The 18,501-nt window shown below is 48.1% G+C and overlaps 1 protein-coding gene across 2 annotated transcripts in view; it reads left to right on the forward strand.

Annotated features, from left to right (window-relative positions):
- PAK4 (p21 (RAC1) activated kinase 4) overlaps window positions 1-17,455 on the forward strand; it is a 142,241-nt gene extending 124,786 nt beyond the window's left edge. For both annotated transcript variants that reach the window (XM_063937947.1, XM_063937948.1), the window contains exon 9: window positions 15,408-17,455. In XM_063937947.1, the coding sequence (XP_063794017.1) occupies window positions 15,408-15,563 (156 nt within the window). In that variant the 3' untranslated portion in view covers window positions 15,564-17,455. The remainder of the gene's footprint in view (window positions 1-15,407) is intronic.
- The last annotated feature ends 1,046 nt before the right edge of the window (window positions 17,456-18,501 follow it).

Genomic DNA, 18,501 nt, shown 5'->3' on the forward strand with positions numbered 1-18,501 from the left:
CACCACATGTGGTAAAAATATGTTGCGTGGGTGAGGCCAGGAAGGCCCCACGAAAAAATTTCAACTAGGTCGATTTCTGCACTTCCTGCAAACAGGAGTGTCTATGAGCCTCAAATTGGGGTCCATTAAGGTTCAAGTTTCGGCCCTATAGATTTTCTTCCAGAAAGAATTGGCTTCAGTTCCTGAAGTCCAGACGTTTGTCAAGGGAGTATTGCATATACAGCCCTTGTGTGCCTCCAGTGGCACCGTGGGATCTCAACGTAGTGTTGGGATTCCTCAAATCATATTGGTTTGAACCACTCAAATCTGTGGATTTGAAATATCTCACATGGATAGTGACCATGCTGTTGGCCCTGGCCTCGGCCAGGCGATTGTCAAAATTGGCGGCTTTGTCTTACAAAAGCCCATATTTGATTTTCCATTCGGACAGGGCAGAACTGCGGACTCGTCCCCAGTTTCTTCCTAAGGTGGTGTCAGCGTTTCACCTGAAACAACCTATTGTGGTGCCTGCGGCTACTAGGGACTTGGAGGACTCCAAGTTGCTAGACGTTGTCAGGGCCCTGAAAATATATATATATATATATATATATATATATAATTCCAGGACGGCTGGAGTCAGAAAGTCTGACTTGCTGTTTATATTGTAGGCACCCAAAAAGCTGGGTGCTCCTGCTTCTAAGCAGACTATTGCTCGTTGAATTTGTAGTACAATTCAGCTTGCACATTCTGTGGCAGGCCTGCCACAGCCAAAATCTGTAAATGCCCATTCCACAAGGAAGGTGGGCTCATCTTGGGCGGCTGCCCGAGGGGTCTCGGCTTTACAACTTTTCCGAGCAGCTACTTGGTCAGGGGAAAACACGTTTGCTAAATTCTACAAATTTGATACCCTGGCTGAGGAGGACCTGGAGTTCTCTCATTCGGTGCTGCAGAGTCATCCGCACTCTCCCGCCCGTTTGGGAGCTTTGGTATAATCCCCATGGTCCTGACGGAGTCCCCAGCATCCACTAGGACGTTAGAGAAAATAAGATTTTACTTACCGATAAATCTATTTCTCATAGTCCGTAGTGGATGCTGGGCGCCCATCCCAAGTGCGGATTGTCTGCATTACTTGTACATAGTTATTGTTACAAAAAAAAAAAAAAAAAAAAAAATCGGGTTATTATTGTTGTGAGCCATCTTTTTTAGAGGCTACTTCATTGTTATCATACTGTTAATTGGGTTCAAATCACAAGTTGTACGGTGTGATTGGTGTGGCTGGTATGAGTCTTACCCGGGATTCAAGATCCTTCCTTATTGTGTACGCTCGTCCGGGCACAGTACCTAACTGAGGCTTGGAGGAGGGTCATAGGGGGAGGAGCCAGTACACACCATGTGATCCTAAAAGCTTGCTTTTGTGCCCTGTCTCCTGCGGAGCCGCTATTCCCCATGGTCCTGACGGAGTCCCCAGCATCCACTACGGACTATGAGAAATAGATTTATCGGTAAGTAAAATCTTATTTTCTCTGACGTCCTAGTGGATGCTGGGAACTCCGTATGGACCATGGGGAATAGCGGCTCCGCAGGAGACTGGGCACAAAAGTAAAAGCTTTAGGACTACCTGGTGTGCACTGGCTCCTCCCCCTATGACCCTCCTCCAAGCCTCAGTTAGATTTTTGTGCCCGGCCGAGAAGGGTGCACACTAGGGGCTCTCCTGAGCTTCTTAGTGAAAAGTTTAAGTTTAGGTTTTTTATTTTCAGTGAGACCTGCTGGCAACAGGCTCACTGCATCGAGGGACTAAGGGGAGAAGAAGCGAACTCACCTGCGTGCAGAGTGGATTGGGCTTCTTAGGCTACTGGACACCATTAGCTCCAGAGGGACCGAACACAGGCCCAGCCTCGGAGCTCGGTCCCGGAGCCGCGCCGCCGGCCCCCTTACAGAGCCAGAAGCAAGAAAAGGTCCGGAAAAATCGGCGGCAGAAGACATCAGTCTTCAACAAGGTAGCGCACAGCACTGCAGCTGTGCGCCATTGTTACTCAGGCACACTTCACACTCCGGTCACTGAGGGTGCAGGGCGCTAGGGGGGGGCGCCCTGAGCAGCAATGTAAAACACCTTGGCTGGCATAAATACACCACATATAACCCCCAGGGCTATATGGGTGTATTTTAACCCCTGCCAGAATTACCAAAAAAGCGGGAGAAAAGGCCGCCGAGAAGGGGGCGGAGCCTATCTCCTCAGCACACGGGCGCCATTTTCCATCTCAGCTCCGCTGGAAGGACGTCTCCCTGACTCTCCCCTGCAGTCCTGCACTACAGAAAAGGGTAAAAAAGAGAGGGGGGGCACTAATTTGGCGCAGTTTTATATTAACAGCAGCTATAAAGGAAAAACACACTTGATAGTGGTATTCCTGTATATATATAGCGCTCTGGTGTGTGCTGGCATACTCTCCCTCTGTCTCCCCAAAGGGCTAGTGGGGTCCTGTCCTCTATCAGAGCATTCCTTGTGTGTGTGCGGTGTGTCGGTACGATTGTGTCGACATGTTTGAGGAGGAAAATGAGATGGAAGCGGAGCAATTGCCTATTATACAGTTGTCACCCCCTAGGGAGTCGACACCTGAGTGGATGAGCTTGTGGAAGGAACTGCGTGACAGTGTCAGCTCCTTACGACAGACAGTTGACGACATGAGACAGCCGGCTAATCAGCTTGTGCCTGTCCAGGGGTCTCAAACGCCATCAGGGGCTTTAAAACGCCCGTTACCTCAAATGGCAGACACAGACACGGATACTGACTCCAGTGTCGATGATGAGGAGACAAACGTGACTTCCACTAGGGCCACACGTTACATGATTGAAGCAATGAAAAATGTATTGCATATATCTGATAATACAAGTACCACTAAGAAGGGTATTATGTTTGGTGAGAAAAAACTGCCTGTAGTTTTTCCTGTATCCGAGGAATTAAATGAAGTGTGTGATGAGGCGTGGGTTTCCCCCGATAAGAAACTGATAATTCCTAAAAGGTTATTGGCATCGTACCCTTTCCCGCCAGAGGATAGGGCACGTTGGGAAACACCCCCAAGGGTGGATAAAGCGCTCACACGCTTGTCTAAACAGGTAGCACTACCCTCTCCTGATACGGCCGCCCTTAAGGAACCTGCCGATAGAAAGCTGGAGAATATCCTAAAATGTATATACTCTCACACGGGTGTTATACTGCGACCAGCAATAGCCTCAGCCTGGATGTGCAGTGCGGGCCTGGCGTGGTCGGATTCCCTGACTGAAAATATTGATACCCTTGATAGGGACAGTATATTATTGACTGTAGAGCATTTGAAGGATGCATTTCTATATATGCGTGATGCACAGAGGGATATTTGCCGACTGGCATCAAGAGTTAGCGCGCTGTCCATTTCTGCAAGAAGAGGTTTATGGACGCGGCAGTGGTCAGGTGATGCGGATTCTAAAAGGCACATGGAAGTATTGCCTTATAAGGGGGAGGAGTTATTTGGGGTAGGTCTATCAGACCTGGTAGCCACAGCAACTGCTGGAAAATCCACATTTTTACCCCAGGTAGCTTCTCAACCTAAGAAGACGCCATACTATCAGGCGCAGTCCTTTCGGCCCCATAAGGGCAAGCGGGCAAAAGGCGCCTCATTCCTGCCCCGTGGCAGAGGGAGAGGAAAAAGGCTGCAACAAACAGCCAGTTCCCAGGAACAAAAGCCCTCTCCCGCCTCCGCAAAGTCCTCAGCATGACGCTGGGGCTTTACAAGCGGACTCAGGCACGGTGGGGGCCCGTCTCCAGAAGTTCAGTGCGCAGTGGGCCCACTCGCAAGTGGACCCCTGGATCCTTCAGGTGGTATCTCAGGGGTACAAATTGGAATTCGAGACGTCTCCCCCTCGCCGTTTTCTAAAGTTTGCTTTACCGACGTCTCCCTCAGACAGGGAGGCAGTATTGGAAGCCATTCACAAGCTGTATTCCCAGCAGGTGATAATCAAGGTACCCCTCCTACAACAGGGAAAGGGGTACTATTCCACACTATTTGTGGTACCGAAGCCGGACGGCTCGGTGAGACCAATTTTAAACCTAAAATCCTTGAACACTTACATACAAAGGTTCAAATTCAAGATGGAGTCACTCAGAGCAGTTATTGCAAACCTGGAAGAAGGGGACTATATGGTGTCTCTGGACATCAAAGATGCTTACCTACACGTCCCAATTTACCCTTCTCACCAAGGGTACCTCAGGTTTGTGGTACAGAACTGTCACTATCAGTTTCAGACGCTGCCGTTTGGATTGTCCACGGCACCCCGGGTCTTTACCAAGGTAATGGCCGAAATGATGATACTCCTGCGAAGGAAGGGAGTTTTAGTTATCCCTTACTTGGACGATCTCCTGTTAAGGGCAAGATCCAGGGAACAGTTGGAAGTCGGGGTAGCACTATCTCAGATAGTGCTGCGCCAGCACGGTTGGATTCTCAATATTCCAAAATCGCAGCTGATCCCGACGACACGACTTCTATTCCTAGGGATGATCCTGGACACAGTCCAGAAAAAGGTGTTTCTCCCGGAGAAGAAAGCCAGGGACTTATCCGAACTAGTCAGAAAGCTCCTAAAACCAGGCCAAGTCTCGGTGCATCAATGCACAAGGGTTCTGGGGAAAATGGTGGCTTCTTACGAAGCAATCCCATTCGGCAGATTCCACGCAAGAACCTTCCAGTGGGATCTGCTAGACAAATGGTCCGGGTCGCATCTTCAGATGCATCAGCGGATAATCTTGTCTCCAAGGACAAGAGTGTCTCTCCTGTGGTGGTTGCAGAGTGCTCATCTTCTAGAGGGCCGCAGATTCGGCATTCAGGACTGGGTCCTGGTGACCACGGATGCCAGCCTGAGAGGCTGGGGAGCAGTCACACAGGGAAAAAATTTCCAGGGCTTGTGGTCAAGCCTGGAGACATCACTTCACATAAATATCCTGGAGCTAAGAGCCATCTACAATGCTCTGAGCCTAGCGAGACCCCTGCTTCAAGGTCAGCCGGTGCTGATCCAGTCGGACAACATCACGGCAGTCGCCCACGTAAACAGACAGGGCGGCACAAGAAGCAGGAGGGCAATGACAGAAGTTGCAAGGATTCTTCGCTGGGCAGAAAATCATGTGATAGCACTGTCAGCAGTGTTCATTCCGGGAGTGGACAACTGGGAAGCAGACTTCCTCAGCAGACACGACCTCCACCCGGGGGAGTGGGGACTTCACCCAGAAGTCTTCCACATGATTGTGAACCGTTGGGAAAAACCAAAGGTGGACATGATGGCGTCCCGCCTCAACAAAAAACTAGACAGGTATTGCGTCAGGTCAAGGGACCCTCAGGCAATAGCTGTGGACGCTCTGGTAACACCATGGGTGTACCAGTCAGTGTATGTGTTCCCTCCTCTGCCTCTCATACCCAAGGTGCTGATGATCATAAGAAGGAGAGGAGTAAGGACTATACTCGTGGCTCCGGATTGGCCAAGAAGGACTTGGTACCCGGAACTTCAAGAGATGCTCACAGAGGACCCGTGGCCTCTACCTCTAAGAAAGGACCTGCTCCAGCAGGGACCCTGTCTGTTCCAAGACTTACCGCGGCTGCGTTTGACGGCATGGCGGTTGAACGCCGGATCCTGAAGGAAAAAGGCATTCCTGATGAAGTCATCCCTACCCTGATGTAACTGTACAACATTATCACCGTATTTGGCGTAAATATGTTGCGTGGTGCGAGGCCAGGAAGGCCCCTACAGAGGAATTTCAACTGGGTCGTTTCCTGCATTTCCTGCAAACAGGACTGTCTATGGGCCTAAAATTAGGGTCCATTAAGGTTCAAATTTCGGCCCTGTCGATTTTCTTCCAAAAAGAACTGGCTTCAGTTCCTGAAGTACAGACGTTTGTCAAGGGGGTACTGCATATACAACCTCCTTTTGTGCCTCCAGTGGCACCTTGGGATCTCAACGTAGTTTTGGGATTCCTAAAATCACATTGGTTTGAACCACTTTCCACTGTGGACTTAGCATTACCACCTTCCATGTGAGATATTTTGTTAGCCCTGGCTTCAGCCAGGCGTGTCTCAGAATTGGCGGCTTTATCCTATAAAAGCCCTTACCTAATTTTTCATACGGACAGGGCAGAATTGAGGACTCGTCCTCAATTTCTCCCTAAGGTGGTTTCAGCATTTCACTTGAACCAGCCTATTGTGGTGCCTGCGGCTACTAGGGACTTGGAGGACTCCAAGTTGCTGGACGTAGTCAGGGCCCTGAGAATATATGTTTCCAGGACGGCTGGAGTCAGAAAATCTGACTCGCTGTTTATCCTGTATGCACCCAACAAGCTGGGTGCTCCTGCTTCTAAGCAGACTATTGCTCGTTGGATTTGTAGTACAATTCAGCTTGCACATTCTGTGGCAGGCCTGCCACAGCCAAAATCTGTAAAAGCCCATTCCACAAGGAAAGTGGGCTCATCTTGGGCGGCTGCCCGAGGGGTCTCGGCCTTACATCTTTGCAGAGCAGCTACTTGGTCAGGGGCAAACACGTTTGCTAAATTCTACAAATTTGATACCCTGGCTGAGGAGGACCTGGAGTTCTCTCATTCGGTGCTGCAGAGTCATCCGCACTCTCCCGCCCGTTTGGGAGCTTTGGTATAATCCCCATGGTCCTTACGGAGTTCCCAGCATCCACTAGGACGTCAGAGAAAATAAGAATTTACTTACCGATAATTCTATTTCTCGTAGTCCGTAGTGGATGCTGGGCGCCCATCCCAAGTGCGGATTGTCTGCAATACTTGTACATAGTTATTGTTACAAAAATCGGGTTATTATTGTTGTGAGCCATCTTTTCAGAGGCTCCTTTGTTATCATGCGGTTAACTGGGTTCAGATCACAAGTTGTACGGTGTGATTGGTGTGGCTGGTATGAGTCTTACCCGGGATTCAAAATCCTTCCTTATTGTGTACGCTCGTCCGGGCACAGTATCCTAACTGAGGCTTGGAGGAGGGTCATAGGGGGAGGAGCCAGTGCACACCAGGTAGTCCTAAAGCTTTTACTTTTGTGCCCAGTCTCCTGCGGAGCCGCTATTCCCCATGGTCCTTACGGAGTTCCCAGCATCCACACTACGGACTACGAGAAATAGAATTATCGGTAAGTAAATTCTTATTTTTTCAAACATGTTCGATTCCCGTAATCTCTAGGCTTTGACAGAATGAGAAACTACCCCGATACCTACCTGATGTATGGGCCACACTGTTCATGCAGCAAACACTGGGTTAGTTGTGTTTACACTTGCCAGGTGTCAGTATTGCCAAACCTCCTTGAGGTGTTCTCTGTAATAACTACCGCTGCGTGGAGGCATCATTACCATATCTAGTAAATGGGAATGGGTTGGAGAGCCCCTAAAAAAAATCCTCCTTTGTTACCTCCTAAAACATCGATACATTATCCTAAGGCGGGTTTAGTATAAAATACCTACAATCAAAGTCCAGACGGTCAAAATACCAACAACAATTGACCGATGGTCAAAATACCGACAAGGTCAAAATACAAACTTTTAAAATGTTGACAGGTCAAAAGGTCAACACAAGTTTTTCGTTACTTTTTGTGTGTATGTTGACATAGGTCGACGTGGACACCGTATGAGTGTACTGCATCCCCTCGCAATTAAAAAATCATGAAAAACTCATGTCGACTTTTTGACCTGCCGGTATTTTAAATGTCTGGATTTTGACCATGTCGGGATTTTGACCGTTGGTCAATGTGGTTGTCTGTATTTTGACCGTCAGGATTTTGATTGTAGGTAAATTGACCGCATCCCCCTAAGGCTAAACTTTTGCTCAGGCAAAAAATCCATACTGAACTTTTATCATAATCTCTATAGCACCAGTCTTCCAGAGTTTTTATACTATAAGACGTTGTCATTTCCTTTGTCATTGTGTGCTGCTGCACATAGTAAATCACATGTGCTGTAAATGAGGGCTAGTTGAATGCACGTTCACCTTTGTGATTTGAGAAGAGGTTTGTGGGCTGCCGCTACTGTAGAATGGAGCTGATGACCTCATACGGGGGATGGCACAGCGTTCAGATCATAACACCACATTCCTGTGCTGATATGTGATCCGCCTTGTGATGGCACAGCTGGGTCCGCTACACAGCTTCTAGGAAGGGAGTGACGTGCGTGCACACGTGTCTGTGTCATAGAGATGTTAGTCACAGGCTTAGTGAACAGGTCAGACATGATTTTTCAGAAGTATTATATTACAAACCTGTAAAGTTCTCGATAATATGGTTATAGAACCAGTTCTGTTTTGCTGCAGACATTGTTATAGTGTTACTCAGCTCAGTTTGCAAGGTCCCCAACTAGTCCAACAAGATCTCGCCAATCTAGCCGAGACGAATAATGTAAAAAGAAGCATTGCAGAGTTTATAGGGCTTGTCCGTTCCTATGTTGTTTATCTTTCCCTACCTACCACAGACGGAGACACCATCGGCCTAATTCAGACCTGATTGTGCACGGCTACGATCAGCCACCCTGACGTGCGGGAGGACACCCAGCACAGGGCTAGTCTGCCCCGCATGTCTAGCCCTCCCTCCGCACAAGTACAAAAGCATCGCACAGCGGCGATGCTTTTGTACCTGAAGAGTAGCTCCCTACCAGCGCAGCTCCTGCGTGCAGGCAGGGAGACATCCGTCGCTCCCTGGGTCGCAGCAGCTGCGTGTGACTTCACGTAGCCGCCGCGGCCCGCCCCCCGCACGATCCGTGATGCGTCCGTTGCCCGGACCACGCCCCCAAAACTGCGGCCCAACGCCGCCGGCCCACCCAGCGAATGCCTCTGCCTGTCTATCAGGCAGAAGCGATCGCTGGGCTGAGATGCTGATAGCATCTCTGGCATGCGCCGTCTGCACATGCACAGTTCAGACCTGAACGCCTGCTGTGCGAAAACGCACAGCAGCGATCAGGTCTGAATTATGCCCCATGACTTAGTGGACCGTTACGCCCCACTGAAATACGTTTCTTCTGTATTTAGTCTGGGATTATATCTATGAATCTGCTTTGTAACGTCTTTTTCTCTTACATCCTAGATGATGCTGGGGTCTCTAAGGACCATGGGGTATAGACGGGCTCCGCAGGAGACATGGGCACTCTAAAGACTTTAGATGGGTGTGCACTGGCTCCTCCCTCTATGCCCCTCCTCCAGACCTCAGTTAGATCCTGTGCCCAGTGGAGACTGGGTGCACTGCAGGGGAGCTCTACTGAGTTTCTCTGAAAAAAAAAGACTTTTTGTTAGGTTCTTTATTTTCAGGGAGCACTGCTGGCAACAGGCTCCCTGCATCGTGGGACTGAGGGGAGAGAAGCAGACCTACTTAAATGATAGGCTCTGCTTCTTAGGCTACTGGACACCATTAGCTCCAGAGGGTCGGAACACTGGTCTCATCCTCGCCATTCGTCCCGGAGCCGCGCCGCCGTCCTCCTCACAGAGCCGGAAGATAGAAGCCGGGTGAGTATGAGAAGATAGAAGACATCAAAGGTGGCAGAAGACTTCTGATCTTCTATGAGGTAACGCGCAGCGGTTCGCTGCGCCCCATTGCTCCCAACACACACACACACTGGCGGCACTGTATGGGTGCAAGGCGCAGGGGGGCGCCCTGGGCAGCAATTATTAACCGTCTAGGGACACTGGCATAGATATATACTGCGGAGGCAGTATATTGCAAAAAACCCCGCCCGTAAAGATTTGAGCGGGATCGAAGCCCGCCGGTTAGGGGGCGGAGCTTGATTCCTCAGCACTAACCAGCGCCATTTTCTCCACAGCACGCTGCAGAGAAGCTGGCTCCCCGGACTCTCCCCTGCTGAACACAAGTACAGAGGGCAAAAAAGAGGGGAGGGGGGGGGCACATTTAATTGGCGCAGTGAGTATATTTATAAAAGCGCTGCCCTGACTGGGATTTTATTCCAGTGTCCGGTGGCGCTGGCATTCTCTGTCTCTCCAAAGGGCCTTATTGGGGGACTGTATATGTGTATGTGTGTGTATAATCTCTCTATCTATCTATCTCTCTATCTATCTCTCTATCTCTCTATCTATCTATCTATATATATATATATATATATATATATATATATATATATATATATATATATATATATATATATATATATATATTTTTTTTTTTTTTTTTTCTTCATCTTCAAACCTGAGTGCCGCAGTCCTTCTGTTTGCTTTACCCATTTCATACTGAAGGCACCGCAACAAATTGATTTTCAGCCACGAGTGACGGTTCATTCTTGTACACTATATATATATATATATATATATATATATATATCCCTGAGTGTGTGGGGGTGTCGGTACGTGTGTGTTGGCATGTCTGAAGCGGAAGACTCATCTAAGGAGGAGGTGGAGCAGATGATTGTGGTGTCTCCGTCAGCGACGCCGACACCTGATTGGCTGGATATGTGGAATGTTTTAAATGCAAATGAGTCTTTATTACATAAGAGAATGGACAAAGCAGAGTCCAGAGAAAAGACAGGGAGTCAATCCATGGCTTTGGCTGTATCACAGGGCCCTCCAGGGTCTCAGAAACGTCCCCTGCCCCAAGTAGCAGACACTTATACCGACATGGATTCTAACTCCAGTGTCGACTACGATGATGCGAGGTTACACCCAAGGGTGGCCAAAAGTATTCATTATATGATTATTGCAATAAAGGATGTTTTGCATATCACAGATGACCCCTCTTTCCCTGACACGAGGGTATGCATGTTTAAGGAAAAGAAACCTGAGGTAACCTTTCCCCCATCTCATGAGCTGAACGCGTTATTTGAAAAGGATTGGGAAACTCAAGACAAACTGCAGATTCCCAAGAGAATTCTTATGGTGTATCCTTTCCCTGCACAGGACAGGTTACGGTGGGAATCCTCGCCCAGGGTGGACAAGGCTTTGACGCGCTTATCCAAAAAGGTGGCGCTACCGTCTCCAGACACGGCAGCCCTCAAGGATCACGCTGATCGCAGACAGGAAACTACTTTAAAATCAATTTATGCACATACGGGTGCCTTGCTCAGACCGGCAATAGTGTTGGCTTGGGTTTGTAGCGCTGTAGCAGCTTGGGCAGATACCTTGTCATCTGACATTGATACCCTAGATAGGGATAGCATTTTATTGACCTTAGGTCACATTAAAGACGCAGTCTTATATATGAGAGACGCTTCGAGAGACGTTGGGCTGTTAGGTTCGAGAGCCAATGCCATGGCGATTTCTGCTAGGCGAGCCCTGTGGACCCGCCAATGGACGGGTGATGCCGACTCAGAGACATATGGAAGTTTTACCTTACATGGGTGAGGTTTTATTTGGGGAAGGTCTCGCGGACCTGGTTTCCACAGCTACCGCGGGTAAATCTACTTTTTTGCCTTATGTTCCCCCACAGCAAAAGAAAACACCACACTATAAGATGCAGTCCTTTCGGTCGCATAAGTCCAGAAGAAGTCGGGGCTCTTCCTTCCTCGCCAGAGGTAAGGGTAGAGGGAAAAGAATACCTGCTACGGCTAGTTCGCAGGAGCAGAAGTCCTCCCCGGCTTCTACTAAATCCACCGCATGACGCTGGGGCTCCACTGAGGGAGTCCGCGCCGGTGGGGGCACGTCTTCGACTCTTCAGCCACGTCTGGGTTCAGTCAGATGTGGATCCTTGGGCTATGGAAATTGTATCCCAAGGCTACAAGCTGGAATTCGAAGACGTGCCTCCTCGCCGATTTTTCAAATCGGCTTTACCAGCTTCTCCCCCAGAAAGGGAGATAGTTTTAGCTGCAATTCAAAAACTGTGTCAACAACAAGTGATTGTCAAGGTTCCCCTAGTTCAACAGGGGAAGGGGTACTATTCGAGAGATCAATTGCAGAAAAGCGTGTCGCTCTCCCTGAGAGTGCTGCAACCGCATGGCTGGATTCTAAATCTACCAAAGTCACAGTTGATTCCAACGACTCGGCTATCTTTCTTAGGCATGATTCTGGACACGGAACAAAAGAGGGTTTTTCTCCCGATGGAAAAAGCCCGGGAACTCCAGAACATGGTCAGAGACCTGTTAAAACCGAAAAAAGTGTCAGTCCATCAAAGCACTCGAGTACTGGGAAAAATGGTGGCGACCTACGAGGCCATCCCCTTCGGCAGGTTCCATGCGAGGGCGTTTCAGTGGGACCTTCTGGACAAGTGGTCGGGGTCCCATCTACACATACATCAGAAAATAAGCCTGTCCCCCAGGGCCAGGGTGTCTCTCCTGTGGTGGCTGCAGAGTGCTCACCTTCTCGAAGGTCGCAGGTTCGGCATTCAAGACTGGGTTCTGGTGACCACAGACGTGAGCCTCCGAGGATGGGGAGCAGTCACACAAGGAAGAAATTTTCAGGGACTATGGTCAAGCCAGGAGGCTTGTCTACACATCAACGTACTGGAATTGAGGGCCATATACAACGGCCTGCGACAAGCGGAGAATCTTCTTCGCGACCTACCGGTTCTGATTCAATCAGACAATGTCACAGCTGTGGCTCATGTAAACCGCCAAGGCGGGACAAGGAGCAGAGTGGCAATGGCGGAAGCCACCAGGATTCTTTGCTGGGCGGAAAATCACGCAAGCGCTCTGTCAGCAGTCTTCATTCCTGGAGTGGACAACTGGGAAGCAGACTTCCTCATCAGACACGATCTCCATCCAGGAGAGTGGGGACTTCATCAAGAAGTTTTTGCAGAGATAGCAAGTCAGTGGGGACTTCCACAAATAGACATGATGGCGTCACGCCTCAACAAGAAGCTTCGGAGGTTTTGTGCCAGGTCAAGGGACCCTCAGGCAGTAGCGGTGGACGCCCTGGTGACACCATGGGTGTTTCAGTCGGTCTATGTGTACCCTCCTCTTCTGCTCATCTCAAAAATACTGAGAATCATAAGACAAAAAAGAGTGCAGACAATACTCATTGTTCCGGATTGGCCTCGAAGGGCCTGGTATTCAGATCTTCAGGAAATGCTCACAGAAGATCCGTGGCCTCTTCCTCTCAGGGAAGCCCTATTGCAGCAGGGGCCCTGCGTGTTCCAAGACTTACCGCGATTACGTTTGACGGCATTTCGGTTGAACACCAAATCCTAGCGGGGAAAGGTATTCCGGAGGAAGTCATACCTACTCTGATTAAGGCTAGGAAGGAGGTGACGGCGAAACATTATCACTGCATCTGGAGGAAGTATGTATCTTGGTGTGAAGCCAAGAATGCTCATACTGAAGATTTCCATCTGGGCCGTTTTCTCCACTTTCTACAGACAGGAGTGGATATGGGCCTAAAGTTAGGCTCCATTAAGGTACAGATTTCGGCCCTATCAATTTTCTTTCAGAAGGAATTGGCTTCTCTTCTAGAAGTCCAGACTTTTGTAAAGGGACTGCTGCACATCCAGCCTCCTTTTGTGCCCCCAGTGGCACCATGGGACCTTAACGTGGTGTTACAGTTCCTAATATCTCACTGGTTTGAGCCTCTTCAAACGGTGGATTTAAAATTTCTCACTTGGAAGGTGGTCATGTTGTTGGCCTTGGCATCTGCACGGCGGGTGTCCGAATTGGCGGCTTTGTCTCACAAGAGCCCCTATCTGATTTTCCATGTGGATAGAGCAGAATTAAGGACTCGTCCTCAATTTTTGCCTAAGGTAGTTTCATCTTTTCATATAAACCAACCTATCGTGGTGCCTGTGGCTTCGGGTGACTTGGAGGATTCCAAGTCCCTTGATGTAGTCAGGGCCTTAAAAATTTATGTAGCCAGGACGGCTCGAGTTAGGAAAACAGAGGCACTGTTTGTCCTGTATGCAGCCAACAAGCTTGGCGCTCCTGCTTCTAAGCAGACTATTGCTCGCTGGATCTGTAACACGATTCAGCAGGCTCATTCTACGGCTGGATTGCCGTTACCAAATTCGGTAAAGGCCCATTCCACTAGGAAGGTGGGCTCTTCTTGGGCGGCTGCCCGAGGCGTCTCGGCATTACAGCTTTGCCGAGCGGCGACTTGGTCGGGTTCAAAAACTTTTGCTAAATTCTACAAGTTTGATACCTTGGCTGATGGGGACCTCATGTTTGCTCAATCGGTGCTGCAGAGTCATCCGCACTCTCCCGCCCGGTCTGGAGCTTTGGTATAATCCCCATGGTCCTTACGGAGTCCCCAGTATCCTCTAGGACGTAAGAGAAAATAAGATTTTAAACCTACCGGTAAATCTTTTTCTCCTAGTCCGTAGAGGATGCTGGGCGCCCGTCCCAGTGCGGACTGAATTCTGCAAGGCTTGTATATAGTTGTTGCTTACATAAGGGTTATGTTACAGTTTTGATCAGTCTCGGGCTGATGCTGTTTTGTTTCATACTGTTAACTGGTTCGTATGTTCCAAGTTGTACGGTGTGGATGGTGTGGGGTGGTATGTATCTTGCCCTTAGATTAACAAAAATCCTTTCCTCGTACTGTCTGTCTCCTCTGGGCACAGTTCTCTAACTGAGGTCTGGAGGAGGGGCATAGAGGGAGGAGCAAGTGCACACCCATCTAAAGTCTTTATAGTGCCCATGTCTCCTGTGGAGCCCGTCTATACCCCGTGGTCCTTACGGAGTACCCACATCCTCTATGGACTAGGAGAAAAAGATTTACCGTAGGTTTAAAATCTTATTTTTTTTTTTTATTTTTTTTTACCCATTGTTTAGTGAACTTTCAGTAAAAAGTGAAGTAATTACATATTATTCATGAAAATGTTGAATGAATAAAACACAGGACTCTTGTACTGTGAATATTAGCCACATATGAGTAATTATTACAAGTATGTAGAGGCCTTTACGACATCTGTTATATGGAATTGTTTAGTAGAGGGGATGCAGCCTATTTGTCTAGTGTAGCTTAGACTGGGTACCCTGTTCTCTCTGCAGTCTAACTTTATGGTACTTTAAGCTCCCAGTCACCCTTCTTCTTACATTAAAGTGCCCAGGGCTGCCCCATCTCTCCCCGTTGGGTTTCTGTAGAGGGAATCATAGGGGGCACACCCATCTCTCCCCATTGGGTTTCTATAGACGGAATCATAGAGGCACACCCAACTCTCCCCCCGTTGGGCTCTTATAAAAAAAGAAATAAGGTCTCCCTGAGAGGTTTGACACCCTGCCGTCTTCTAAGTTCCAGTCCATATCTTGAGAAAGTTAATGGGATTTCCACCAGGCCTGTTTAAAGATTGACGCTTTTGCTAGTATGATTCTTGTAATGTGGAAAACCCCACTCAGCTAGGGGGAAAGGTTGACATTACTCCTTTTTGGTTCCCCAGTAAATCCATCTAATTATAGTGCTGATCAATCCATATGTCCTCTTGTGTGGTGTCCTAGTTCTGGCTGTATCTATTTACATTGGGGAGAAGGGAACACTGATTTGTTATGTATTTCTTCTACAGATATCTCCCTTACTAAAGGGATTTGTTGATCGGCTTCTAGTGAGAGATCCCAGCCAGCGAGCTAGTGCTAATGAGCTGCTGAAGCATCCTTTCTTGACTAAGGCTGGGCCCCCATCATGCATCGTTCCACTGATGAGGCAGAACCGCATGAGATGAACAGCAGATGTAGGGAAGCTACTATCCCCATACACAGACCACCAAAGACTGACAAACCTGGGGGAGCGGGAAGACTTGTTCTGGCAAATCCGCCTCCTGTTCAGTATTGTACCAGGTACCCTGGATAAAAAAAAACTACTGACTGACATCTCTCCCAGAACCTTCTCATGGTCTTCATCTCTCTGCACTCTTCTGCTCCCTGAGAGGAGGGGTGTGCAGCGTCTCTCTGTGCAAGGTAACACTACAGCCTCTCGCCAACCCTTAGAGTGCTCAGGTAATTTATTTGTAACCATGCACAATACGGGAACTTGAGAAACCCGGAAGATGTTGTGGATTCAATGATTTGCTGTGTTCCACTTGGGCAAATTATATTTTTGGATAGTCCTTGGACAGACACAAGCCGTGCTCATATTCATTACCTGGGACTTAACACTGGAAAAGAGAAATCCTTATACTGTGGTCGGGGACAACTGGAATCCTTGGGACAGAAGGTGACACTGGCTCCTGGAAATGTGATTCTCCTTTCTTGTTTTCTTACAGGGAGCAGTTACCAGCTGAACTAGTCAGAGATCCCATCATTGTGTTACTTTAATCATCCTAGGGGTAATGCCCACTCATCTCGTGGCAGAGGGACTTTGGGTGTCTCAGAAAAGTGATCTGCACTAGTATTTCAGAACATTTCTTGATAGTTTGCACTGTACGGCGCAGTTTAAATATATCCATACAAGATGGCCCGATTTATAACACTAAACAATGTGTCTAGCTTCAAGAGGACGGTTATTTTGGTCGGTCCTCGTCCGATTTCCAGAATTGCACAACGATCCCAGTAAAGGGGCTTATTGCCGATATAAAGACAGGATCTGATCACATTTACTCTTCAGCGATCGGCAGATACCTACGTACTCCCATTGCGCTTCCTAAGTAATGAAACCACTGTAGGCCGCACAATCACATTCCGTATTCCTACATACTATCACCATACCATTGCAGGTCTCCCTTAGCTGTCATAGTCTCCCAGAATTATCCGGGACCTTCACAAGTTGCAATATTAGAAGCTAAGACTGTCCTGATGCACTTAGGCGTACATGTATGAAGTATCTCCCATACCGTTCATCTCGCATACAACGTGGGATTACTACAGATATAATATATAGTAGCCAATGATGTAACCACAAAGAATTACCTCTCGCCACATACTTTTCTATGCTTTGGTCATGTCGCTCATGTTACCACCTCCAGGGGCACCTATCTGTAACATGTGTTGGTCATTGTACATTTTGGGCAGCTGGGGACGTACAGTAGGTACAGGCTTATCTTAGACTGGAGAGAATGGAGATTTGTCTTCTTGGGATTCTGACAAGTTTGGAGCTCCTAGGAGGTAGCTTGAGGTTCGAGGAGACTGTAGCGTTTTCTATTCGGGCATAATAGATTTAGTTTAGAAATGCTGGTCTTCCACCACGCCATGTGCAATGTATATCAGTATCTTTTTAGTATGGGATTTTTTTTAGGCCAAGCATTTATTTTAGGAGAGTTTTCCATTACAATCAATAGTGCCTTACTGCCTTGTTTGTTCATTGTCTCATCTCATAGTCCATTCAAATGACAATCACGACGGACCATTCGCTCAATATAATCCACAACGTGAGCAATATTTGCATCGCCGGGAGATCGCCGACCTTCCCTCTTGTCCCAGTCCCCACCCTTACACGAGTGACTACTGGTTATAGTTTTATATATAAATATATATTTATAAAGTGTATGTTTTGAAACACTGCGGTCGGTATTCCTGCATTTTTGATCTGGAGACAGAAATATGCTGTGACATTGAGGAACTTGAAAAAGGATTCTCTGCTTTTCTTTTGATTTGTATAAATAAATTCAACTGTATTTTGCATCTTTTTGGTTTTAACAGAGCTGAAATAGATTAACTACTAGTTTTACAAATACAATTTTGGACAAAAAAAAATGGTCTGCCTCTTTTTCCGAAAACACCCCCCCCAACAAAAAATGGTAAAAGTTAAAAATAAATATCTAATACTGTTCTTGAGTGGAGACGTGTGGCCCAATCATGGGGCCTATTTACTAAGCCTTGGCTGTACATAAAGTGGATGGAGATAAAGTACCAACCAATCAGCTCCTAAATGTCATTTTTCAAACCCAGCCTGTGACATGGCAGTTAGGAGCTGATTGGCTGGTACTTTGGGGGTGATTCAGACCTGATTGCTGTGCTGCTAATGTTGCTGTCCTGTGATCGGATGGTCGCCACCCAAGGGGGAGTGGAAATTTTGCCCGTGCAATCGCACTGCAAATCCATTCGCACTTCACTCAGTGTGTGCGCAGCACAGGACATACTACTACAGTACTAAAAGTACTTCCTGATCGAGTCAGGAGCTGACGTCACACACCCTCCCTGAAAACGCTTAAACGCTTGGGAACGCCTGCGTTTTTCCAGACACTCCCATTAAACGGTAAGTTACCACCCACAGACGACCTCTTCCTGTCAATCACCTTGCAAATTAAATTTCTCTTATGTCCTAGAGGATACTGGGAATCCATTTAGTACCATGGGGTATAGATGGGTCCACTAGGAGCCATTGGCACTTTAAGAATTTGATAGTGTGCGCTGGCTCCTCCCTCTATGCCCCTCCTTCCAGACTCAGTTTAGAAAATGTGCCCGGGGGGGGAATGGCCCAACCTCTTGAAGGGTTAATGGTCTCGTTCCCCGCTGACAGGACACTAGCTCCTAAGGGAACTATTCGCAGCCCCACCACGGCGAGTGTACATTCCCGCAGCACACCGCCACCCCTAACAGAGGGTGAAGAGTGGTGAATACTAAGCCGGTTAGCGGGTCGCCGGCCATTATGGCGGCATGAGGGTACGGAGACGCACAGCTTCTACATGGGGCGGCTGGGTCTCCAGACTCAATACACAGTGCAGA

Source organism: Pseudophryne corroboree, chromosome 8, assembly GCF_028390025.1.
Source record: "Pseudophryne corroboree isolate aPseCor3 chromosome 8, aPseCor3.hap2, whole genome shotgun sequence".
In the NCBI taxonomy this organism is placed as follows: Eukaryota; Metazoa; Chordata; class Amphibia; order Anura; family Myobatrachidae; genus Pseudophryne; species Pseudophryne corroboree.